The 27,338-nt window shown below is 43.5% G+C and overlaps 1 protein-coding gene across 3 annotated transcripts in view; it reads left to right on the plus strand.

Annotated features, from left to right (window-relative positions):
* Positions 1-5,723, plus strand: part of LOC142473270 (uncharacterized) — an 88,363-nt gene extending 82,640 nt beyond the window's left edge. For 2 of the 3 annotated variants that reach the window (XM_075580472.1, XM_075580471.1), the window contains one exon: positions 1,014-5,723. In XM_075580472.1, coding sequence (XP_075436587.1) covers positions 1,148-2,548 — 1,401 coding nt within the window. In that variant the 5' untranslated portion in view covers positions 1,014-1,147 and the 3' untranslated portion in view covers positions 2,549-5,723. The remainder of the gene's footprint in view (positions 1-1,013) is intronic. The other variant, XM_075580470.1, reaches the window with a different exon arrangement.
* The last annotated feature ends 21,615 nt before the right edge of the window (positions 5,724-27,338 follow it).

The following is a 27,338-nucleotide window of genomic DNA, read 5'->3' on the forward strand; positions in this document are numbered from 1 at the left end:
TCCCTAACCATAGGCCAGCTATGGGGGCCACGACTCCAACATGCCTTCATGCCGCCTCCTGCGCTCCCTCACCGGTGTAAGGCTGCTGTCCCAGTGACTGCTACAGCGCACAAGTACCGCCCCCCAATGGGGCTGGGCCCCGTACGCACCTTCCCGCTGAAGGTGCCGCCGCGCTGTACTGCCGGGTTTTTTAACCTCGATGAAATTGAGTATAGAACTTGCGACGGAGGCGTGGCCACGCCCCTGCCAGCGGTTCACCCAATGAGGGCGAACCAGCCGCGTAAGCTAATGGCCACGCCCCCGCAAATCCCCCACCACGCCCCCTCCCATCGCAATCTCCCTGCAGATCGCGGTTAGCGCTGTGCAATCGCCCCCCCCCCCTGCCGCGGCAGCGCAGGGTGACGTCACAGAATAGCGCTGCTGCCTTGCAACACTTGGGATAATGTCAGCCTAAGACTGTCCCCAAGGACTTCTTCATACTTCCATATACGGATCTATCCTGCAGTATATTCAGTGTGCAATGTCACATGAGACTGCCCTCTATATAGAGTGCATGTATACTAAGCCTCTAAAACATTTCATTTTTAATAAAATACTTGGTTACCCCATATGTTTTCCTGCCCAGATATACAGTCATCGTTATAATGGTGGGTACAATTAATTAAACCCTCAATTTCAACAGGATTTTAAAAATCTTGCGACACACCTGGCATTAATAAACATGCAACGGGGTATCAGAAATCCCGTGTTGGGGAGATGTGGTGAAATGTCTCAAAATATGTTTGAATAAATCTAACATAAAATGATGTGAGTATTAGAGTATTTTTGGTATTCAGTGACTATGGAAAAGTAATCCCAAGAGACAATGGGGGAACAGAAAGGACCTATTGTGCATTTTAACCTGAAATCCGTGATCTGTCTTCATCAGAAATAAATGCATTTTGTAGCACCATTGTTTTATTCGTGTTTATAAACATTAAAATGTTGCTTTGCATTTATTTTGTCATCTACAGGGGACGGGTCTATCGCGGAAAAGGAGCTGAGAAAATATCCCTTGTTTATAGACTCCTTGGTTCATCAATCAATTCAAGGCAATTATATAGTCCCATCTAATCAATTGGACCAAAGCTTCAGGAACTGTAAGCCGATGTACAGAGAATGTGCAGATAGCATGTTGGAAGAGCCCAGCCTTGAAAGCATATATATGGAAGATAAACCCATTCTCGGTAATCTGTCAGCAGAATGCAGAGATCCACCACATAATAGGGAGGTTAATGTAGAGGGCAGTGTGAGAATTATCGCCAAAGAGGACAAGTCGGGCATGAAATCCCACAGTGACGAGAGCCCCTACAAATGTATTGAATGTGGAAAAACATTTGCTGGTTCCTCCCACCTGAAACTACATCAAAGAGTCCACGATGGAGATAAACCCTACAGCTGCTCCGAATGCGGGAAATGCTTTAAGTACATCTCAAACTTGGAAGCACATGAAAGAATCCATACAGGGGAGAGACCCTACAAATGCACTGAGTGCGGGAACAGCTTTACTCACACCTCACACTTGGAGACACATCAGAGAATCCACACGGGTGAGAAACCTTATACATGTGCTGAGTGTGGGAATAGGTTCAGACACAAGAGGAGTTATAAGAACCACGTGAGGCTTCACACGGGAGAGAAGCCTTACACGTGCTGTGAATGTGGAAAAGGTTTTATTCAGAGTTCGTCTCTTCTCACACATCTGCATATTCACACCGGAGTGAAGCCCTTTACCTGCTCCAAATGCGGGAAGGGCTTTACTGTAAATGCATCTCTTGTTCGACATGAGCTTAGGCACGTAGGAATGAAGCAGTTGACATGTTCCAAATGTGGAAAAGACTTCTCTGAGAGTTCATCTCTGGCAAGACATCGGTGCACACGCATGGATATGAAGTCCTTTATATGTTCTGAATGTGGGAAGACATTCAGTCAGGAAAAAAATCTCTGTAGACATCAAAAAATCCATACAGGAGAGAAACCCTATATATGCCACGAATGTGGTGAAGGCTTCAATCGGATAGATTGCCTCTCGGCACATCAGATAATGCACACAGGAGAGATGCCTTTTACTTGCACTGACTGTGGGAAAAAGTTTATTCATAGAAAAGCTCTTAGAGTGCATCAAAGAATACACACTGGAGAGAAGCTATTTAGTTGTAATGAATGCGGGAAGAGCTTTGCATGCAAGCAGACACTTATCACACATCAAAGAATCCACACAGGAGAGAAACCATATTTATGTACGGAATGTGGGAGAAGATTCACTGACTTGTCAGGCTACACAGTACACAAGAGATTACATACGGGAGAGAAGCCATATACGTGTGCGGAGTGCGGGAAAAGTTTTACGCGGAGTGGTGACCTGGTGACGCATAAGAAAATTCACACCGGAGACAAACTCTTCACTTGTTTTGAATGTGGGAAAAACTTTATACATAGAAAAAATCTGCTCATACATGAAAAATTCCATAAAGGAGAGCAGCAGCCTCCCTTTTCCGAGAGTGTCTGAGCCTGCAGTGATCCGCTGGGGTGTATAGTCTATAAGAATATAGAAACAGGAGATATAGGGCGATGCTGCCAGTGGTACTGTACTTAGTGAGTAACCGTGTGGGAAAAGACTGCCTAGTATTTAGTGCATTAGACAGCTGATTTATTTGTAGTTGGGAACATATAAACATTAGTATACAAATAACTATAAAGATATATCCAAGACTTAGAACAGAAAACAAAACAAAAGATATCTATACATATATATTGAGGCACTGTACAGTGTATAAGTTTCATTGGATGTGCACTGAGCTCTGTCTGTGTTTCATGTTTTTGCTCTGGTTTTAAATATTTGCCATGCTCAGTAGCACTCCTCTGTAACACGTATATACTTATATATATGTTGTGGTTATATTGGGGGTTCAATATGAGCTTGTAGGTGTTCTGTATCTTATACAAATAACTATAAAGATATATCCGAGACTTATAGCAGTTGTAGGGAATGGTATTTTCTCTTGTACTGTATGGTCATTATATCGCATTATAATTTGTAGCTTTAAGGAGTAGTCGTCTATTTGCAACACGTTACTTGTTATTTATGTCATGCTTCCCGTGTGTGGTCTGTCTGCCGCAGATTATTTGACAGTCAGTTTAACATGTTACATAGCAGAGTCCCTGTATTAATACTGAGCAGTGTCCCTGTATTAATACTGAGCAGAGTTCCTGTATTAATACTGAGCAGAGTCCCTGTATTAATACTGAGCAGATTCCCTGTATTAATACTGAGCAGAGTCCCCTGTATTAATACTGAGCAGAGTCCCCTGTATTAATACTGAGCAGAGTCCCTGTATTAATACTGAGCAGAGTCCCTGTGTTAATACTAAGCAGAGTCCCTGTGTTAATACTGAGCAGAGTCCCTGTGTTAATACTGAGCAGAGTCCCTGTATTAATACTGAGCAGAGTCCCTGTGTTAATACTGAGCAGAGTCCCTGTGTTAATACTGAGCAGAGTCCCTGTATTAATACTGAGCAGAGTCCCTGTGTTAATACTGAGTGGAGTCACTGTATTTATACTGTATTGATACCGAGAGGAGTACCTGTATTGATACCGAGAGGAGTCCCTGTATTGATACCGAGAGGAGTCCCTATATTGATACCGAGGGGAGTCCCTGTATTGATACCGAGGGGAGTCCCTGTATTGATACCGAGGGGAGTCCCTGTATTGATACCGAGGGGTATCCCTGTACTGATACTGAGGGGAGTCCCTGTATTGATACCGAGGGGAGTCCTGTATTGATACCGAGGGGAGTCCTGTATTGATACCGAGGGGAGTCCCTGTACTGATACCGAGGGGAGTCCCTGTATTTATACCGAGAGGAGTCCCTGTATTGATACCGAGGGGAGTCCTGTATTGATACCGAGGGGAGTCCTGTATTGATACCGAGGGGAGTCCCTGTACTGATACCGAGAGGAGTCCCTGTATTGATACCCAGAGGAGTCCCTATATTGATACCGAGGGGAGTCCCTGTATTGATACCGAGGGGAGTCCCTGTATTGATACCGAGGGGAGTCCCTGTATTGATACCGAGGGGTATCCCTGTACTGATACTGAGGGGAGTCCCTGTATTGATACCGAGGGGAGTCCTGTATTGATACCGAGGGGAGTCCTGTATTGATACCGAGGGGAGTCCCTGTACTGATACCGAGGGGAGTCCCTGTATTTATACCGAGAGGAGTCCCTGTATTGATACCGAGGGGAGTCCCTGTACTGATACCGAGGGGAGTCCCTGTATTGATACCGAGGGGAGTCCCTGTATTGATACCCAGAGGAGTCCCTGTATTGATACCCAGAGGAGTCCCTGTATTGATACTGTATTGATACTGTATTGATACTGAGAAGACTCTGGTTCTTGCATCTTATGATTTTGCTTTCATTCTCCTAGAAAAAAATAGTCAAAAAGTCCTTTTTGTCCAAAACCCTACACGAGTGTTAATAATGGGAGATTGGTCTTCGTTGAAGGCAAACTCCTGACACTTGTCAACATGTATATCGTCGTCGTACCGGTAAACGTCACTAACTACATTCTTTGAGTACTGAGCAAAAGACGATTTAAATGTTCTTTTTGACATTATTTCAAAATCATACTTAATGAGTTTTATGTTTTGGTAACTCTGATCTATGACTAATTAAGCACTTAATGAGTTAGCAATAGAAGTATCAAGACATTCCAAGTCCGGAAGAAGGGCATTTAGTGCGTTTTCCCCATAAATGCACTTAATGTATTGTATCTGTACATCATCTATATGTCCCTAAGGAGAGTACCAGGAAGTGTTTTAACCCGTTCAGTGCTGAGGGGTTTTGCTATATACTGTACTTGTTTGATTCCGGTGAGCGGCTCTATATGTTAATATGAAGACAGTATGTAGTTTTTTATCCAGCACAAGTTGAGCTTTTGCTTGTTACCTGTCTCGGGTTAAAATGCACATCATGTAACATACATGTACAATGTCATAAATATGAAAAGTTTAAATAAATATAAGAAAAATAAAACTACTCAATATTAATAATAACTTTATTTCATACAGCGTTTTTACTCCCAATGATACGGAAAGCGTGTCACAGTTACAGTATAGTGCGTGGTACATGGGAATTTTTAGAGATCGTCCCTGCCCAGATGAGCTTACAATCTATAATTATAGAGTTCACGTATACCAAGCTTCTAAAACATTAGATTTCAAATAAAATACTTGCTAAACCCATATGTCTACCTGCCCAGACATAAAGGACAGGGCACTACGGATTTCAGAATAAAATGTTATTGCCAAAAGATTCGACGTAACGTTTTGGCCTTACGTGGTATATCGTTTTTCTCTTGATAACGTTTCGGCCTTACGTGGTATACTATTTTTCTCTTGATAACGTTTCGGCCTTACGTGGCCTTTATGTCGAATCTTTTGGCAATAAAATTGCATTCTGGAATCCGCAGTGCCCGTTCTTTATACCTTCCAGTGATCAGTGGATTACTACACAGAGTCCTGAACCAGGAGCACCGGGATTTGTATTTATTTATTGAACTGCTACAGGTGTGCACCGGTCCCTCTATCTTACCTGCCCAGATATACAGTCATCATTGTGTGTGTGTCCTTGGGGGGCTGCCGTGTGTGTGTTTCATAGGAGGGGGGCATTGAGTGAGTGAGCGAAAGAGGGGGTGTAAAAGAAGTAGAGGAGAGAGGGGGAATGTGGGAGGTGGAGAGTGGGTTAAGAGGGGGGGAGTGTCATGATGACACCAACTTTTATCAACACATTTATATTTCTGGGTACTTGATTGAACAGAACAAGTGGCAAAATAAATTGTGATTTATTTCCTTAATAGACAAACACACGACATCTGCAGAATACACTTGAAAACAACACTTACGGGAATCAGGGAATTAAAGAAATTGTCCTTTGAAACAAAAGAAATTGTCCTCTGCTTGCAAGCGCAAGAAATGCAGCCTTGGTTTTAAAAGTCCTGTGGTTATGTGGTTATTAACCCCTTCACTCCTGGACTGGTTGCTGCTGTACTGGAACAAAGTCTTGCATCTTTACATCATGGATTAAAATTCAGGAATCACACTGGGGATACCTGGGGGAGCCACAGTTATAGACTGCCCAAAGCTATCTTTAACATGTGGATCCAATCCCCTCGTGGGAAAAAAAAAACTACGAATAGCCAAGTTACACACAGTTCATAAGACAGGTCAAAAGGGCTGTCCGGTGGGCAGGGTGCATGGGTCAGGTTGACGCCCATGCCACTTAGCATACCTAGGCTACACCCATAACTTGGTGCCACTGTGTCTGGTTTCTGACTCAAAGGTGTCACTAGCCTGACATCTGCTGTGCATCTGTATGCCAGTATTGTATACATTATGGGTCTCTGGGTCTTTTCATAATTGACACTCTTTTAGACAGGGGGACTCTAAATCTGTGAGAGCCTTTTGAGGCTCCGTCATAAAAATAACTACAGCCCTTTGAGGCTTGGTCATAAAAATAGCCCCAGCTCATTCACCCATATCACAGCTGGATGTCCAAGTAATTCCTGCTTGGACTTACAAAAAAAAATACCTCCTGCCTTACATTTAAGATCTGCCATCATGTGTCGGTTAGAGGGTATGGCAAGCAATGCATCTTGTCTTTTACCCTCGCAGACAGGGAATAGCCTGCAAATGGGGAATAAAAATGGTGGGGACAGGGCAACAACAGTAATGCATAGCAAATCAGGTATTAACCCTTTCCTCCCCGTCACAGAGAGAGTTGGGGGTTACGTGACAGAGAGGTGGAAGAGAGAGGAGGGTAGAGACAGAAAAAAGATTTTAGGTCTGAATAAGGTATATAGTCATCCAGAATCACGTGGACGGACGTGCCCCCATCCACTTCAAGGACTCAAACGGAGTTCCAGCAAATGCCTCTATGGATTTCCGAAATTAGAGTTCTATCATTTTCAAGTTTACCTTGAGATCTGGTGAGTATAGTAGATCAAAGTCAGATAAAACCCATATAGATCTTATTGTTTACCGGGTGGATTGTTTGCCACCTTCGTCTATAGCCCGGAATGATTTGGAGATTTGTCTCCGTGTTACCTGGTATCAGAAGCTGCAGTAGATGGATCCTTTCTCTATAATGCTTCAAAAAGGAACTGTCAGCCACCTCTCTGAGGAATAGCACAACCTGTGTACTGACTTGTTATACGATTAGCAGCTCTGAGGGATTCCCTTTTGTCCAGAACAAGGACAGATCCTGTCTAAAGTGTCTGAGAATCGCAATTTATATATAATAGATATTTGCTCCATCCACGACAGTCTATTAATGCAGATAATACATTGATAGTCAATATCGGGACATAAAGTGCAGAAGACCTCAGCCACGGTCACAGGAGACCAGGCAAAATACACCTTTATACTGGGATCTTATCATTGAGCAGAGCCAATAAGTCAAATAAGTTGTAATTTATTCCATAGAATCAGGCAAACACACATTGAATTACAATAGACAGTAAAAGATACACTTACTGGGGTGGACAATCTGACTTTCCAAGTTGAAATAAAGTCTTTAAAACAGTCCAGTGCTGAAGTGGGGACTTAGAAAACATTCTGGTTTAAAAAGTCCTGCAGCCTTCCTCCATGCAATCGCAGCAAGGCGTCTCTGGGCCCGGTCCGATCCGTTCCTGCCCTTATGGCAAATTGGACTTCTGGAATCACTTGGGAACATACAGTAGAACCACATTGGAACACCCAAGAAAGAACAACAGCAGAGAGAGTTCTGGGAGGGCGACTAGCTGTCTTATACACTTTGGGACACGCCGTCCCACCACTTGCCCTCAAACCAGTGGCGTGGGAATTTCATCCCTAGCCACTTACACACTTTGACAGGTTTGTGAAGGCTGGCACCTCTGGCTTCAGAACAGTGAGAGAGCATGTGCACAAAACGCCATTTTGCCCACTCACTATTCAAAACCCCCCTCCGGCTCAATGCCACTAAGTCTGGGCTAGGCCACATGGCCCCTTTGAGGTGAGGATGTGGGTGCTTCACTTAGCCCTCCTTGCTAATAAAGGGTTCACACCTCTAGCATCTCTGAGGCTTTCAAGTCCTGGCTTCCTCGCAGACGCATAGGCACCGAGCCTAGTAGCCATGACTTCGAAATCCCACAGTTCATTTACTGGTTACCAGTACATATAGCTATTAAATATAATTCTTTAATAAAAAAAATACTGTGTCCTGTCTTATGTGTGGTAAAATATATAAGTCTTTGTTCTGGTGTCAGGGATGGAGTGAGTGTATAATTCACCTACCCTCATGAGCCTCAGTCTTGGCACACATTAGAAAAATTACTTTTAAAACTTTTACACACTGCAAACATGCTCAGCTTTATCACCTAGCTGGAGCACCCCCTGAACCCCTATACTCGGCTCAGGGTACCTGGGCATGTATGTGGATACCTCTGAGACGCTGGGGAGCCCCTGCTATACTAAGGACTATGTATACCTGCAGATATCTTTTAACCCCTTCACGCCCAGTTACCTTTTCTGGACGATGCTGCAGCAGGGATCTTGGCGATGAGTTGCAAGAACGCTTTTCATGGTAGGGTTTTGACCGGAGCACTGCGCTTCAATGTAGCCGGGAATCTAACCTGAACCCTGGGTACATTTTTAGGGTCTCCAGTAACTTGGAACCCCGCTAAATAGACGCAATCTGAAAGAAGTTTCTCCGTCAAACCCACCCTGAAACTCACAGCCTAGCAATCTCCCGGTCCCAGCACCCCAGGAAAGGCAAAACACACAGGAATCTTTAATGGCGCATAATTTGCACACAGTCACAGTTATGCATTTGGGACATCTGGGTCCAAGAGCTAACACTCTAGGACCCCAACACACGGATCAGGGGTAACCAAGTGGGCTTGACCTTCATTGATGAGCCTGGTTAACCCCTTCACCGTCACAGCCACAAGGTACACAGCTTGGACGTACGTTTCGCCATGCAAGGTGGTTTATGACGTATAAATACACCACATACTAACACCACATGATCTACAACAGCCTGTCGCATATCATCTCCGTATATACACGTTTAAACAACCAAAGTTACAAGAATTCATGAAAAAAATTATTTACAAAAACAAACATTTTAACTCCTCATTTAAATTCTTTGGTGCACGAGTGTCACGGCGATTATATATCCATTTGTTTCTATGACAATTTTTTTTTAAAGGTCTCCTCTGATGTGAAACAAAGTGAATGAAGTGCGCTGCTACAATCAAACTCTATAATAAACCACAAAATAACCCAAGTGAGATAAGTGGTAATACAGAAGGTACTGATATAAAAATAACTATTACGTGATTCTAAGTGTATTTGAGGAGAGCGTCTGCAGCTGTAGAAGCAGGAGTGGCTCAAACACCCCCTAACTAAGACAGAGAAAAACCACAAAAAAACAGCGCACAACGCTCATAGTGCATTAAATAAAATATTATTGGGTAACACAATAAGGTAAGTATTCTGCGTACATCAGGGCTGAATTAAAACAGCATTTCAAGGGATATTGTTACCCAAGCGCCAACCAGCAGGACCAGGTCTCTCCATCGAGATGTCATCTGGTGTGTCCACAGGTATTCACTGGCAAATCCAGAGTTGTCACACTGATACCATTTGTCAGTGCCTGTGGTAGGTCCGTGGCTTAGTTGCCAGTCCTGTTCCACACTTGAAGTGCGATATACAGGTGAGGGTGTCCCAATGTTGCAGTTCTACTGCTAGTTGATGGTAAAGAGTCCGTTAGTGGGACTAGTGTGACGGCGGTGCTTCACTGCATGTCTGCATCCGACCGTCTCTCCGTCTGACCGTCAATGACGTCACTCGGCTGCGACACCATGTACCGCACGCCCCGATCCTCTCACCGGTCAAACATCACTCCAGCAGCAGATAGTGGATGTCAAGCTCATCGGATCACTATGGTCTCAAGTCGCAGTACTATCCAACGCTTTTCGAAACCACAAGGTTTCTTCATCTTCATCAAACAACCAAAGTTACAAGAATTCATGAAATAATCTGACTTGAAAAATTAATTTACAAAAACAAACATTTTAACTCATTTAAATCCTTTGGTGCACGAGAGTCAAGGCGATTATATATCCATTTGTTTCTATGACAATTTTTAAAGGTCTCCTCCTCTGATACCAGAATGCAGCAGAGCTAGATTAAGGTGCCTGTGACAGGGCAGAGCACCTGTCTAAAAGGGCTTCAATAAAACACCTGTACTGGTCTGAGCAATCCAGCAGGGAGCTGGTTAATTGCAACCCCAGGCAATTAACAAGTCTCCACCTGGCTCATCATACAGGTAGAAAAGCTCCTGCTTACACTGCAGCCTCCTCCCTTTTTTTTTTTTTCAACCAAAAATGTTTTTATTGAGAGCTTGTTACAATCATATAAATGTCTAATAACACATAGTCATATATTAAACATAACCACAGCAACTCAATTCTTTGTACGGTAACCAGATCTGACATACTGGGAAGACACACCGACGAACAAGACTATAGACAAAGACAATGGAGGGGGAGGGAGAGTGGGGGAGGGGATGGGAGGGGGCTGCAGTCTAGGAAAACTCTCTGACTCAGTTTCGCTGAGCAGGGCCCAATGGTTTTGATCCCTGGGAAGAGGTCCCGTCTAGAGGCACCATATCCTCACCTACCGGCTACTCTGTGTCCATGCTGTCGGGCCTATGTATCTATTCAGCCATCCAACCCCACTATCTCTTTTGGCCAGTCCAAGCATATCTATCTAAGCCTCCTCCCTTTTAAAGCTTTACACTCTTCTGCCCCTCCTTACATCTCATCCCTAATTTCTTGCTATACACCATCCAGATGTAGAACAGTGAAGGAAAAACGAAGCACCAAGTCCAGCCGTAGAACAGCAATGACACCAACAGGGATACGTACCAAAAATAAGCTGTTTAATTGGATCAGAACAAAATAACAAACACACCTACGCGTTTCGGACCTCTACAGTGCTTTATCAAGGTGAATACAACAGTAAACTATAGAGTGCAATTTATACTCACCACACACGCATGTAAACCAATAGCGGAGCACTTCCGTGTACGTCACGTGGGTCGGGTGGGTGACCCCTGACCTGTGACGCGCGGTCGCGTAGTCACGCTGCATATTCAGTAATCTGGGGCCGCGTCATGCGCAAAGGGGGTGGGAGAAACACTGCACGCGCGTATACACACGCACCCGTAGCTAGTGCCTCCCACTCCATGAGAAAATAGCGCATGACGTCACTCCGTCGACCGACATGTGACCAAGAAGGGTCAAAATGCTAAGCGTAGCTAGGCAACCGGGCCCAATGCGTCCCAAGGTGTGTAATACAGAACAAATTACAGTGTAGATCCCAGAAGGATCAGAAAAGGCTCCCTCATATGATAAGCACTCAATGTTAGTACACTGTGGTGAGACTTACAATAGTCTATCGGTATCAATACCTTAAGATAGAACAAAAAGGTGTGGCCCTTCTCGACCGGGTAAGTTCAGGAAAAATAATAAAATTTTATTAGTTCATTGTAGTTGATCAAGATTAAAAACACATATAAAACATTCAAACATTAAAAAAAACCCCGTATTGAAGTGGTTAGGTGAATTGGCAGTAAATTGCTATATTATGTTTCGCCATGGGCGTCTAAATAGCGATTATCACTGTTAGTGGACAAGCAGGTAAGTATGCTCCTTCAAACCTCAATGGCGGAAGGAGTATTTATCAGAGATGTAGTCTCTATATATATGCTGGTAAGTTGGCAAAAATACAGGTAACCTCTATCCAAGGGTGCAATGATAACTGTTCAAAAGTGTGTCTAGGGGCACTGTATAATTTTCAAATGAATAACACAGTGGTAGATTCTAATGCCTCTTTATGGAATGTGAACGATAAGATTGAAGCCCCCAACTGCGGGCAAAACCACTTGAGACACACTTGCAGGGTATGCTGGTTAAATGCAAGTCTGTATATAATACATTATTGTTCCTGCAGAGATATGATGGATACTGGTATCTCGTGTGAACAATAGATTGTATGATGAAAGCCCCCACTGCGGGCAAAACCGCTTAGATACACACACATACAAGGTATGCTCATTAGGTGTAAGCCTGTATACAAAACAATGTTGTCCCTACTTGCGGGTGTTGCCAAAACTAATGGTTTCACAGTCGGAATATTGATAGCTTAAGGATGTAATCATCCCGTAATTAATACAGTTAGCTCCGTTTCAGGGAGACTAAAACAGCGATATTGCAGGTTCAAATATCTCTTGTGTGTTCCGTTATATGCTGGAAGCCCCCACTGTGGGAATAGCCACTTAGCACACACATATAAGTCGCTGTACTCCTGCTATCAATACAAGCCTGTCTTCCCAAATGCTGCTGTCTCTGTTCGCTGACGCTGCCACTTCTGATGACGTCACTCGTGACGTCACCACGTCCCGACGATCGTTTCGCGTAGACTGACACGCTTCTTCAAGGGGAGGAGTGTGTTCCCTTACTATGCCGGTGAGTATTTATAGGGAAAAATATCCCGCCCCTCTAGGTCATGGGGGCGTGGTTTCTGCCCGAGATCCAATCGGGTCATGAGAGGGATACTTCACCATTATGCGAAGTGTCTAATGTCCCGTAGTGTTAACCTCTTGTGGGGCTTAATAGCATTAATATAGTTGTTGACTATGGAGCATATCAGGATTGAGACTTACTAATGTGTGTCTCAGAATGAACATCCAGTGGTCACATATATTAGTGGGTTGAACCAGAAGATGTAGTTGACTGATGAAATACTACTTGGTTGATAAAATGAGTCGTTCATAATGAATATATGCTTGTTTATTAATCTGATGTCTAATTATTTGGGTAGTATCTAGGGTAGTGATCAAACAGATGGAAATGAAACATTAATGTGAGATTAGTGAAGTACGTGAACTGTCTTGGAGTTATTGTAGATGGTTATAGGTCATTGTAAATGCTACTACATATAGCAATGTTATGATGTTGAAATGAATAATGTAAAATGAAACTGGTATAAGCTTGTGTAGGAGTGATCTATCCTAGAGACCTGCCCATAAGGTCAATACAGGTCCAAATTACTTAAGGTATATTTAACTACAAGACATTCTGGGCCGTTATTGTAGATGGTTATGGGTCATTGTAAATGTTAATACATATAGCAATGTTATTGTCATGATGTTGAAATGAATAATGTAAAATGAAACTGGTATAAGCTTGTGTAGGAGTGATCTATCCTAGAGACCTGCCCATAAGGTCAATACAGGTCCAAATTACTTAAGGTATATTTAACTGCAAGACATTCTGGTGTTGTGTTTCATGCTCTAAAAAATGTGAATATACATGTGACTAGGAATTAGCTAATTATAGTGAATAAGAACCTATATAAATAGTGAAATGATTGGAAGTGGTTAGCAACGGTATGTAAATGATGTAGGAATGATCTTTCAATAAGACCTGCCCTTAAGGTCAATACAGGTCAGAGTTACTTAAGGTATATTTAATCTCAGAGTAGATATCCCGCATCATGTACCATTGACCGTGAATATTGCTGTGACTTATAAAATGGTGTGTCCACTAACTAAAAGTGATAGTGGGTGTACTGCACCGACACACTTTATTCGAGCAAATACCCGGTATGTACCTGGCAGATACCTGGAATGCGCCGCTCCTCACCTCTGACAAGCCCCGTTGCATTTGCCTTCCCAGCCTGGGTTCATGCCTGGCTGATGGGCGGCTGATCTGTTAAATGAGGATGATTAGGATTTAATAGGCTGCAATGCTTCGCGTGTCTACCAGATGGCATAAATTCATGAATTGTAATGCAGTGTATATATATATACTGTGCAGTATTGCAGCCAGCGGGAATAAAATGCTTCAATCCCTGCCTGAAAAATAACTCAATGTACTCGGGCAGAAAACAGTCACAAACCTCAATACACCCGGGTATATCCGAATTCGTGGGACTAGCCAAGCTCGAATAAAGTGTGTCGCCAGTGTATATATATTTTCTATTGGGGTATATATATTTCATATTGGAATATATGACATGTGAGGGAAATAATAAATAATAGTGAATAAAAAATGTGTATTCAAATGTCTCGTTGTCATTTGTGATGAGTATGCTCTAGTTATAGACCATGGCTAAATATATAGAATTTGAAATAGAATGATTCATTTACATGGTCAGTATGATTTCATCAGTCAACATTATTATGAATACACCTTTTTGTTCTATCTTAAGGTATTGATACCGATAGACTATTGTAAGTCTCACCACAGTGTACTAACATTGAGTGCTTATCATATGAGGGAGCCTTTTCTGATCCTTCTGGGATCTACACTGTAATATATTCTATTTTTCCCTCAAAGCACCTGTTATATATCGCATTTAAGCACCAAATATAATACACGGACGAGCGGTTTATTCACCTTTTCTAATAATACAGAACAAACACATCTTTATTAACATAGACAATAAAAAATAAAAACACTCATAATGAGGAAAAACATAGAACTAATAAAACCAGTTAAAAAATGAATTAAAAACAATTAGAAGTAACCTAAGATATCAGATTATCAAGATCCTCATAGTTGGTTGTATTATATTGTAACGGTATAGTGGAAGCACATTGATATAACAAGTTAGTATAATCATACATAAAGTGATAGTTCCACTACCCAGAGAGATAATGAATAAAGAGACCTTTATCTAAATATAATGTAACCAATTATTATGTCTATATAGTGGACATTCTTTGTATACATGCCTAAGTTTAACAATATTACCTAATATATATTTTGCATATTTAGTCACATGTAAAGAATAGTGTTGCGCAAAGCTAAATATCAAACAGAAGAGTCCCAATATCCCAATCTGAATTTAAACCATATCCTCACCTACCGGCTACTCTGTGTCCGTGCTGTCGGGCCTATGTATCTATTCAGCCATCCAACCCCACTATCTCTTTTGGCCAGTCCAAGCATATCTATCTAAGCCTCCTCCCTTTTAAAGCTTTACACTCTTCTGCCCCTCCTTACATCTCAGCCCTAATTTCTTGCTATACACCATCCCAAGTCTTGCGTTCTGCTAAAGGATGTCTTCTCTCTACCCCCTTTATATCTAAAGCCCTCTCCCGCCTTAAAGCTTTCTCACTGACTGCTCCGCACCTCTGGAATGTCCTTCCCCTCAATAACCGACTAGCACCTTCTCTATCCACCTTGAAGCATATGAGTAGCTCCGTGGCTGATACTTCACACCTTATACATTAACCTTGGTCCCTTGCAGACGCACTTACCAGAACACCCTCCTACTCTCCCTGCACGTTCTTCCTACTTACCAATTCGATTGTGAGCTCTTCGGAGCAGGGACTCCTTTTCCTAAATATTACTTTTATGTCTAAAGCACTTCTTCCCTTTATGTGTTATTTGTACTATGAATCTATGGTATAGTATCTTGCAGGGTATTATATCATAGCGGGGAGGCTCTCAGTTCAGAGGTCCCCAAAGCGTGAGATAGCACACACACGAGTTAAAAGAGAAGCGAATAACACAGTCACACTTTGTACCCTCTTTTGTTGCCTGCGGGTGAATCATGGACAGACGAGCGGGACGGTTCCGGTCCTGGGATCGTGCTAGGCTTGTTGCCCGGTGTGAAGAATATGGGTTACCGACGGCTGGTCGGGCGAAGACAAGCTGGAAGAGGAATTGGAGCAGCATGAAGCAAACCTTTCTGTACTTTCCAGCCCGGCTCCGGTGACTGCAGCCACAGTGGAGTCCCTCCGGCACAGGGTGGCGGAATGATGCCACCCCTGGAGGAAGATGAACCAAATGAGGAAGAAGCTGCTCACCGGGATATTGGTGAAAGACTGGGTTTGGGGGTTGCGGGGAACATTATTGTGCCTGTAGTTCCAATTGTTCCTGTACCTGTGGAGACCTTAATTCTGGACTGATCGCACTTCTTGCCTCATGGGGGACAAACGCAACAGCGGATGAGCGGGTTCGCATGCTGGAAGCCGTTCACGGACAAGCGACCCCTCATGCTCACCTGGTGAACGGAGAGCAGCCTGTGCCCTAAGTTAACCATCACAGCGTTAACAAGTTCGTCTGATTGACGGTTTCCTATCAGACTTTGAGACACAGTGCTTAAGGTACCGAGTACCTCAAAGGGACTGGGTGCTGCGGTTACAACCCTTGCTGTCGGGCAAGGCAAAGGAAACCCTGCAGTCCACCCCACGAGCAGACCGGGATGACTATGAGCACCTCAAAGCGTTACTGCTGTTGCGGTATGCCCTCACCCCAGAAGCATACAGAGGAACGCCATCCTCAGGAGTCATACGTGAACTATGGTGCCCCCATGGCACTCCAGTGTACTCCGTGGGTGGAGGGTTGTGGTGCTACAACATACCACAAGCGCCTGGACTTAATGTGTCAGAAGCAACTACTACAGGAATGCCCCTCGGACGTGAGGGCATGGGTCTTTGATAAAATACCTAAGACTCATGAAGAAGCTGCCAGGATGGCTGACGAGTATATATGCAGCTGTGCCCTGATGGAGGAGAAAAGTGCTCCCTAAAGACCGGTGGTGGCAGCCAAGGGCACCACGCAGACTCCTCAGGGTGTACAGCAGCCTGCAGCAGCACCTAGCAGTTCTCAGCCTGCAGAATTCAGGCATGAGAAAAGGTGTTACCAGTGTAACAAAGTCGGTCACCTCAGACCAGACTGTCCGAACCGTGCCAGGTCCAGTGAACCCCATCTGGGGCAACGCTCACCAGCTGCGAGGCCGGTCGCCTGTGTGCGACTGGCACACACAGAGGAGTCAAGTCCAGATGTGGAATCAACCCACAGAGGGACGTCCACTGAGAGATCTGCGCTTGACCCTCAGGAACCAGCAGCGGAGACGGAGGGACATCAGATTGCATCAGTCGGGATGCAACCCAGTGATGTCCGGCAGAAACATCTGCAGAGGGTGACCATTGGGGATCGGAAAGCAGACGGCTTGCTGGACTCCGTGGCCACCGTTACCCTGGTTAGACTGGACATGGGAAGGGGTGCCTTCCAATGTAGGAAGGGAAGTGGCGGTGCACTGCGTCTCAACAATGAAAATTGCGTTCCAAGTGAAGGAAGTGCGACGGATGCTGGGCCTTCGTATCCAAAAAACGATTTATTGAACGTGTAGCAACATACAGGTAAAATACAGAGCCGTGGTTGCTTTTAATATTCTATCCGAACCCGAATGCCTCCAATACCGCTTCAAGGTAAGACCAGTCTATCCTATCAAAGGCTTTCTCGGCATCCAGACTCAACACCATGTCCGGCACCTTTTTTTTATTAGCCAATTCAATCAGATCAATTATGTGCCTGGTGTTGTCTGCCGCCTGCCTGCCAGATATAAAACCCACCTGATCTGGATGGACCAGTCTGGGTAGGATAAGACTCAACCTGCTAGCTATCAATTTGGAATAGATTGTAATGTCCGTATTAGTTAATGATATTGTATTAGTTAATGATATTGGCCTATAGCTTGTACAGATTGTTGGGTCCTTACCCTCCTTGAGTATCAAGGAAACAGAAGCCTGAAGCATCCGGTCCGGGAATGACGCTCCCGCCAACACTGCATTGTTTATCCTCAACAAATGTGGGGCTAATAATTTGTCAATTTTTTTATAATACAAATTGGAAAAACCATCATAGCCTGGGGCTTTAATCACCTCTAGTACCTCCTCTATGCTGAACTCTCTCTGCAGGTGTTCTCTCGCCTCTCTGTCCAGCTTCGGGAGGTCCGAATCTCTCAAAAAACCCCGTAAAGCGATCTCCGCTTTAGCTCCATGAGAAACGTTCTTCCCATTATATAGATTCTCATAGTAAGTTTTGAATTCTTCTATGACTTAGCTTCGGGTTGCAGGTCAGGACCCCATCCTTTCTGCGGATCGTATGTATATTATAATTTGGTGTCCTGTTTCGGATTTTACGGGCCAGCAGGGTATCTGGCTTGTTAGCTTTCTCATAAAATTTCCTCTTTGACCAACTCAGGGATTGCCTGGGAAGTAAGTAGCATGTTTAGTTCTATCCTTACATCTTTCAATTCTTTTAGGGTGTCTGCTCTTTTAGTTCGACTATGGAGACCCGAAAGCTCTTGCAGTTTTGTTCTAAGTTTGGACAACTTGGCTTCTCTTTGTTTCTCACGCCCAGCTGCTATATTAATGAGCGTACCCCTCAGTGTTGCCTTATGGGCTTCCCAAAGTGTTAGCCGCGATTCTACACTACCCGCATTAGTTCTAAAGAATTGTTCTATTTCCACCTTGAGAGTCTGGAGTACCTCTGGTATTTTAATAATTGACCCATTCAGCTTCCAATTTGCTCCTGGTCTGTCCAGATTAATTTGAGTTCTACCGGTGCGTGATCTGACCATGAAATATCAGGGATCCGTGATTCGGAGATCTTTGGATCCAGTCTATTCGATACAAAGAGGTAATCTACTCTACTATAACTGTCATGGGGATGAGAATAAAAAGTGTAACCCCGATCCCCTGGGTGTAACTCTCTCCAAATGTCTGTTAACTGACTTATCCCTTCAACCGCGTAGTAATTGACTTGCTACTTTCCTTCGCATCTGTTTGGGTCGAGCCGAGCTATCCTGCTCAGGATCCAGTACCAGATTGAAATCCCCCCCCCCCCCCCCCGGCCCACCCACTATTACATAGCCCTTAGAAATCCTGGCTAATGCGGCAAAGAAAGCCCCAAAAAAATTTGGATCGTGGTCACAAGGAGCATAAACGTTCGCTAGAGTCAACTACTGTCCCTGAAATTTCCCAACTAAAATGAGAACCCTCCCTTCTCGGTCCCTTTTAACTTATTCTGTAACAAATGGAAACCTATTGTTAAGCAATATTGCCCCCCCTCTCTTTTTTACAGCAGCCGAGGAGAGGTACCACTACCTGTATTGTTTCTCAAAGTAATTCGGGTGACTAGTAAACTAGAGTGGGTTTCCTGTAGTCGGATAACATCTGCCTTTTTCCTCTTATAGTCTGACAATGCTAACCGCCTCTTTCCTGGATTGTTCCGACCCGTGACATTATGGGGTATAATTACTAACTCTTTGACCTTATGGGATATAATTACTAACTCCGTGTCTGTGCGGGTGTGGAATTCTCTGTCCTACCTGTCTTCATATCCGGAGCGCACAGGTAGTGGGTAATAGGAGTGTCATGTAGCTACTGCAAATAAATACACTGCTCAGTTAAGTCTTATGATCAAATAACACTTACTGCTCTCCAGTTTAAACTTGACTACCAATGGCCTTCAGGCAAGTCAAGCAAACTATAGGGGTTAATTTTTCCACCTGAGCAGTGTATTTATTTGCAGTAGTTACGTGACACTCCTATTACCAGCTGCCATAGGGAATTTATTATTTACCCTTAAGAAACACTTCCTATCTCTCTGTATCCACATTGCCTATATCAACACAGGACACCTTTGTGCCACATTTAGTGCCTGTTTTTCGGTCTCTGAGTTATATGTGGCTATCCTGAACATACAATATTCCGGTTGATAGATTATCTATTACTATTATATATCTAAAGTCAGGTGAATAGCACACTCTTTCATGCACAGGAATGCTAGGACACCTTTAAGGGCACGAGGACGCTCACTACCCTTTTGGATCTGATACTGCTGTGTTTCAACTAGCTCTCTATAGGGCATTGACCCAGAGTTACCCTGAAAGGATTCTATCCACGTCAGGGTGGTTCACTTCTCTTTTGACCTCAGTGTGACTTACGCTAGGAAGGTTTCTCTCTGGTAAGGTCTAGAACTCCTCCCTACACCACACATCATACAATATAGGTTACGGGTTATCTGTCTCACTAGTTTTTCTTACCTTCGCTAACAGAAAACCTGGTCTGTACAGTAAGCGTTATATATAATGCCATCCATGGGATGTGAATCAACATGTAAATATAACCTTTGGATTTGAATAAGGTTTATATATATATATAATTCAAGCCCACTTGGCTATCAGTATGATTAAGGTGGTAGATCTTTATATCTCAATTCCCGATACATATTAAAGGCGCAGTTATTGTTCTTATTGGTCACTGTACCAGAGGTAGTTGAGTATTTATAAAAAACAACTGCCTCACGGATTTACAATATGCTGAGATTCACCATTGAATTTGGAGGATTCAGCTTGGCGGCGTTGTTCAAAACTTGTATATATTTTAATGATTCATCTAATAAAGTTATTTGTAATTATGTCATAAATACATCCACTCAGGGGACAGAGTGACCATAACTGGGTTTACTTTTCTGTATACAGTGTTCAGTACTTACCTTGATCCAGTGGAGCACCATCCCCCACTCAATTTTGAGCTGAGCGAGGGTACCCCTCTCTTTTTGTCTGCATGTAGAGTGTCAGCTCTGCAGCCCGGTATTAGCTGCAGTGTTGTGAATGTGTTATAATTGTGTGTGCCCCGCTAGGTGTAAGGGGACCACATTAATACCCTGAGTTAAACTGTATGTGTTGTAACAAGTAATGTATCAGTTATGTAGCATGTGTGTGCATTGCAACAGTGTTTCACTGCCAACCGCAGAAAGGAAAACAGTTTTTAAAACATGGCAGCTTGCTGCAGAGCGTATAAGCAGTGAGCTAACTTTGGCTGGGAGCTTCCTAGAGCGCTGAGTTTTGAGGTTAGCGCTGCTGAGGTAAAACCATTTAAAAGGTTATCACGCAATTTTTATAAAACCTTATAAAAATGGATGGATTAAAGTTATAATGGTTTAACTGGTTTAACATTATAGACATAAGGGGATTTTCATTCAGTCCAGAACAGGAGGTAACACTTAAGGTGTAAGTAGTATGCTTTAAAATGCATGGCAGGAAATCCCAGTGAGTAAGCAATGCATAATATGACTCGGGCTTCTAAGCCACCCTGCTGATTCGGTTCCCCTGCGTCTGGAAACAGGCCGTAGTTCAAAAGAATTAGCCAAGTCAAGTGTTAAGTGAGGAGGGGTAGATGCAAATACCTTCATCTTGCTAAGGCAGACAAAACGGCGTCAGGTAAGAGAGGCAGGGTCCCTTATGCTAAGTGACAAGTGAGGGAAGATGACATTTGTCACACATGCTCAGTTGCGTTACTGAAGCTTTGTGCCAGGTTTTGCAGGACTGGCAAAACTTTAGGATAGGAGGGAATATTTAGTTCCCATGCAGAGGTTGGCTGCAGAGCTTACAGATAGGAATGTTAACCCTATAAGAAGCTGTGCAGCCCCTCAGTTAACAGTTCCATCTAAGATTCATCATGCGGTAAAGAGTTCCATCTAAGATCTTTCCTGTAACCAGATTTAACATCGTAATTAAGTGTTTTTTCGTAGTATTTTGTAAATCAAGCTGTGTGTGTTCATTGTGTAAATAATTTACAATTTATTTTATCTTCTGCTTTGCTCAAAGTATCCGGGCATTAAGGTGTTAAAAGCATTGGTCTCCTGTGACATGTTAGTAATCATCCCGATCTTCTTGTGGGATGGACTGCAGGATTTCTTTAGCTATCCCAGACAACAAGGGACGCATTCTCAGCACCCAGTCCCGTTCTGGCACCCGGTATCTGAGACACTGTTTCAAAGTCCGTGAGAAAACCGTCGATTTTATCTTTGCCACAGACAAACTTGTTGAAACTGTGATGATCCACTTGGGGGACAGCCTGCTCTCCATTGACCAAGTGAGAGTACACTTGTATGTGTACAACTGCCAGCATCCAAATTCTCTCATCTGCTGTAGCTCTTTCCCCCCATGAGTCAAGAAGTGCTGTGAGTCCAGGGTTAGCGAGTCCAGTAGCCACGGGACTATCACTCCCGCACCCCCAAGACCTAGTCCTTCACCATTATCCCGGTAAGCACCCTTTCCCTCAACCTGTCTATCTCCCGCCAGGGCTGGAAGAATCTCCGGCACCCCGGGCTGAAGTGTAATCACTGCAGCTGCAGAGACGGGCTCCGTGCCCTCAGGATAAGCAATGCCTGCTTCATGCCATTCCAAATGCTCCTCCAGTTGCACCTTTGACCGACCAGCCATCGGTAAGCCATAACCCTCACACTGGACAACGATCTGGGCACAATTTCAAGTCCTGAATCGTCCTGCTCGCTTGTCCATGTTTCACCCGCAGGCATGGGTTACACCGACCTTATTGCACTCTACCAGCTCAGGGATGCCTTGCAAAAAAGCTACAAAGTAACTGGCACTACCAAGGATCTCAATCACTACAGATGCCTGCGGAACATGTGCACAAGGCAAACAAGGCACGCAAAAGCACAATATTACTCTGACACTCTCCTCCAGAATACATCAAACCCAGCTAACTTCTGGAAGATTATCAACAATATATTCCAGCCTCCTAACCATCAACAGCCAAGTACAGGCAGTCCTCAGTTATCCGACGCAATGCGTTACTCAAAATGGCGTCGGATAGCGAAACGTTGTAAAGCGAAACCCGTTTTCCCATAGGAACACTGTTTAAGTGAAACGTTCCGTTCCTGAAGGCATTTTTAATGCTAAAATACACAAAATATTTTACTCAAACAATAAGATTATGCTGCACACACATACATTATGATGTAAAGATTCTATTTATTGAATCCAGAACTGTATAATAAAACTGTTAGACATGTTTAAAGGCATAAATACCCCACTAAACCCTCACACAGACTGATCTGGATGATTTCCCTGACTGCAGCTTTCTGATTGGCATAATGTTGCAACTTTGCAAAGCGTCGTAAGAGCGTCGGATAAGCCATTTCGGCGTCGTAAAACCGGCCATAGGGATGCATTGGACAGCGTCGGATAAGCCATTCGTCATAAAGCGAAGCGTCGTAAAACGAGGACTGCCTGTAATATCATTAAGGGCGATATTACTCTGACAAACCCCACTGACATTGCAAATGCATTCAGTGATTACTTTGTAGGGTGTGCCACTAACCTATTAGCGAAACGCAGCACAAACCACAAACCTGAATCTCATCCTGGGAGTACCCACATAGCCCCACCCCCTCCCAACACTGCCCACAATTTTCCATTTGGCCCAGTATCTGAAGGGGAGATTACACAAGTGCTCCTCAAACTAAAACTAAGCAGCCAATGTGGACCTGACTTACTACAATCTACGTTCCTACGACTTGGTGCCCCAGCCATTGCCAAACCAATTGCGTCCATAGTCAACTCTATCCTGTCTGCAGGCCATATCCCTAAGACCTGGAAAACTGCCAGAGTTGTCCCAATCTTCAAAAGTGGGGACAAAAACACCGCCTCAAACTACAGGCCAATCTCACTTCTCCCAATTCTATCCAAAGTCATGGAAAAATGTGTCCACTCCCAATTAAGCGATTACGTAGTGCTTCGTCAGGAGATCACGTGATGACGCTGTCCCTGGAGTTAAGTAGAGAACCGCAGCCAATGAATGCCTAATACTTGGCAAATGAAAACACTCAAAATGCAATCGGCAATTCCAAACTTATTCGGGCGTTATTCCAGAAGAAAGATTTCTACAGAAAGATTATGACCAAAATCTCATAGATTGTGCTATGGAGAAAGTTAATCTTGCCAAAAGAAACAATTTATTAAAGAAAAAGAATAGAAAGCCCAGGAGATGTGACTCTAGAAATGGAGTTGACACTCAGACAACACATGTTGTGACAGAAACTACATCTATACTAGATGAGGTCACACGTGTTAGTCAAACAAAGAGTGGGAAGTTTCCAGTGTTTATCACTCAATTTAACGATCAACATAAGGCTATACAGCAGGCCATTGCTAAACACTGGAAAGTTTTATCCCTGGGCCCAGTGTTGGGTGCACAAATTTCATCTAAACTTAAAATCGTTTATAAAAAAGCTCAAAATCTAAAAGGATTAATACGTGCGAAACGCGTAGAGGTCACGTGAGACTGTTCCCGTGGAGTTTGCAGGTGGAGGGTGTTCAGGGCTCCTCACGTCCACTTGCCTGGTTGGGTATGTACTGAGATCGGCTCCGGATCCTTTCCTTGTACTGACGCGGACGCGTTATTGACCTGCCTCACGCCTCCGCCCCATGTTGGTTTTCAGCCAGCTATTTAAACCCTTCGTTTTACATTTTTAATTGTTGTATTTGTTAACGTTTGGTTGCCATTTGGCCTATACATACACTTATCTATATGGTGTTTGTTTTTAATATTAAAGATATAATATAGGGATAAACTCACAATGTAAACCCTAATGCCTATTATAGACAAGAGTATGAGAAACACTTGAATTAGCAAAAAAACTCTAAGACAGGCTATTGCAATACCAAGTAAATGAGACATGCATCTGATATATAACGTCCCTAAGGACATAGAGTGATTAACCAGTATATAAAATGCTACCTCATAAAGCATAAATTCCGCCTCTTAAAAGCAGATATATTTTAACCAAACCCACAGCAATTGGAGTCTCTGGGGGAAATTGGTAGCCGTGCTCAGAGGGTCACTCTATACATAGAACAGAATAACACGCGTGTGTCATGAAAGTTTGAGTGCTCTTAATGAACAGCCTGTATATGGCAAGCATAAGTATCAAACGCGTTTCAAAGTCCAGAAAAAATTATCACAGTAGTGTTAGGCAGCATAGTTACGTGGCTGCATAATTCAGAGGTCCTGCCTAGCACCCCCACTCCTACGCGTTTCGTCGGAGGACTTAAACTTGGAGTGGTGAGGAGGTTAGGACAACACACTGTTTAAAAAGGTGTATTTTCGCGCCAAAGAGGCCAAGGGAACAGCTATATGTACTTACTATCATGATTACTGGTCCGTACTTCCGCGTGTCAGAGTGACACGCATGACTAATGTGTTTAGTTCCGGTTTGGCGCCATGATGTACAATGCGCCAAACATCCAAAGATCGATTCTATATCCGCCGCAGATATACCATACAGATAGTGTACTCGAACTAATGAAAACACAATAAAAACATGCAATAAATCTTCTTATCAAGACAAACAGATCTTATAAGCATAGATATTTAGTGCTTCAAAAATGGTAATAAAGTCCAAACAACATTACCCAAGAACAGTAACGCAGAGAAAGTCTATAGACACATGGCAACGCCTATATAATCATTTAGACCTTTTGGGATCATGGAATCTATTTGCATGATCCATCTGGTCTCCCTTCGCAGAGGGGCCCTTTCAAGGTCTCTGCCACGTATGGCCAGCGTGACTTTTTCAATTGCGAAGGACCTCAGGAGCGTACTGTCCGCATTGTGCTTAATTAGAAAATGTCTAGCGACAGTTGTGATTTACTTGAAATTGTCAAGATCTTTTGTGCGTTTTTGACATTTCTAACATGTTCTAAAATCCGAAAGCGGACCTCCCTTGTGGTCATTCCGACATAGGGTAGATCACAGGGGCATAAAATGCAGTGAATAACCCCTTTGGATTTGCAATTAAGTGTGTTCTTAATTTTGTAATTATGGGTCTTCATACTGTTAGAAAAGGTAAGTGTATTCTCCATAAATTTGCACGCAGAACAGTTTAGGAACCTCATAAAACCCCTTCTTGGGGTAGTAGATAAAAATGTCTTACCAACATTAGGGACATAATGACTGTTCACCAAACTGTCCTTTAAATTTGGCGAGCGACGACTCGTCATAGTGACCTGTTTGCCCAAAACATGTGCTAGGTCTGGGTCGGTCAGTAAAACGTCCCAATGTTGGTGAAGAACATCACGCAATAATGGCCACTGTTTATTGTAGGTGCCCACAAAACGAATGACCTTCTGACCAGTTATTGTATGCTTAGGCTGTAAAAGTGAGGTGCGAGATTTTTTCACACTGTTGCGGAAAACTTTTTCAACAGTGGTCTTACTGTAACCACTCTGGGCGAATCTTTGTGTCATCTCCCCTGACCTTAATAAAAAGTCTGATCCGGGGACGAAACATTTCGTTTCAATCTGAGAAACTCGCTCGTAGGAATGCCTCTTACCTGATGGGCAGGATGGAGGCTAGTGGCGTGTAATATCGAGTTAGTGGCTGTTGATTTACGGAAAATATCCGTATTTAAAACACCTGCCTCACCAATACTGATAGCGAGATCCAGGAATTCAATCCTCGTGTAGCTAGGTTGAAAAGTCAACTGAATATTAAGGTCATTGTGGTTGAGGACATCGACAAATGTAGCGAACCCTCTAGCGGTACCCCGCCAGAGGATAAGCACATCGTCGATGTACCTCAACCACAACAAAACACACTGCGTGTGCACAATGTTATCCTCAGTGAAGACAACTTCTCTCTCCCACCACCCCAGGAAAAGGTTGGCATAAGAGGGTGCGCAGGTTGCACCCATTGCAGTCCCTCTCAGGAAATATCTGTTTTTAAAAATAAAATAATTGTGGGATAATACAAAATGTAACAAATTGAGGATTAGTTGAATAAGATCCCCAGAGAGATTCTGCATGGATAAATAAAATTTGGTAGCTTTTAAACCATCAGAGTGATGGATACAGGTGTTAAGTGATTCCACATCACAGGTCGCGAGGGGAACATCCTCGTCGACCGTGATGTGTTCCAACCTTGATAAAACATCCATGCTATGTCTTATGTATGCTGGTAACGTCTCCACAGATAATTGTAAAAATAAGTCGATAAATCTGCAAGTGGGCTCGCTCAACCCTCCTATGCCCGAGACTATAGGTCTACCTGGGGGGTAGGAGAGATTTTTATGCACTTTAGGCAGGATGTAAAAGGTGGGTACGACCAGACATTTGGACACTAGCGCTTCATAGTTATGCTGAGTAATCACTTGATCCACACCAGCAACTCGAAGTATACCATCGAGCTCTGCTTTAAACTTGATTGTTGGATCTCTAGTGAGCTCAACATAACACTGAATGTCCCTTAGTTGTTTTAAAACTTCGCCCTCGTACATCACTTTGGCCATATGATGACGTTCCCGCCTTTGTCACTTGGCTTAATTTCCACCTCCTTTAATTCTTGGAGTTCCGCAAGTGCTCGCCTCTCAGCTGCAGTTAGATTCTGTTCTCCTCTCTGGACATATAATTTGTTAAATCCTTCCATCCCCAATTTGGCAAAGACCTCCAACTGAGGACACGCTTGCCATGGTGGGCAGAATGTGGACTTGGGTCTCAACTTGGATAATATATTGCTCTCATTAACCTGAACCACACTTTGTTCACTATTGTATTGTATGTCTTTATTTATATAGTGCCATTAATGTACATAGCGCTTCA

Source organism: Ascaphus truei (assembly GCF_040206685.1).
Source record: "Ascaphus truei isolate aAscTru1 chromosome 2 unlocalized genomic scaffold, aAscTru1.hap1 SUPER_2_unloc_2, whole genome shotgun sequence".
Lineage (NCBI taxonomy): Eukaryota > Metazoa > Chordata > Amphibia > Anura > Ascaphidae > Ascaphus > Ascaphus truei.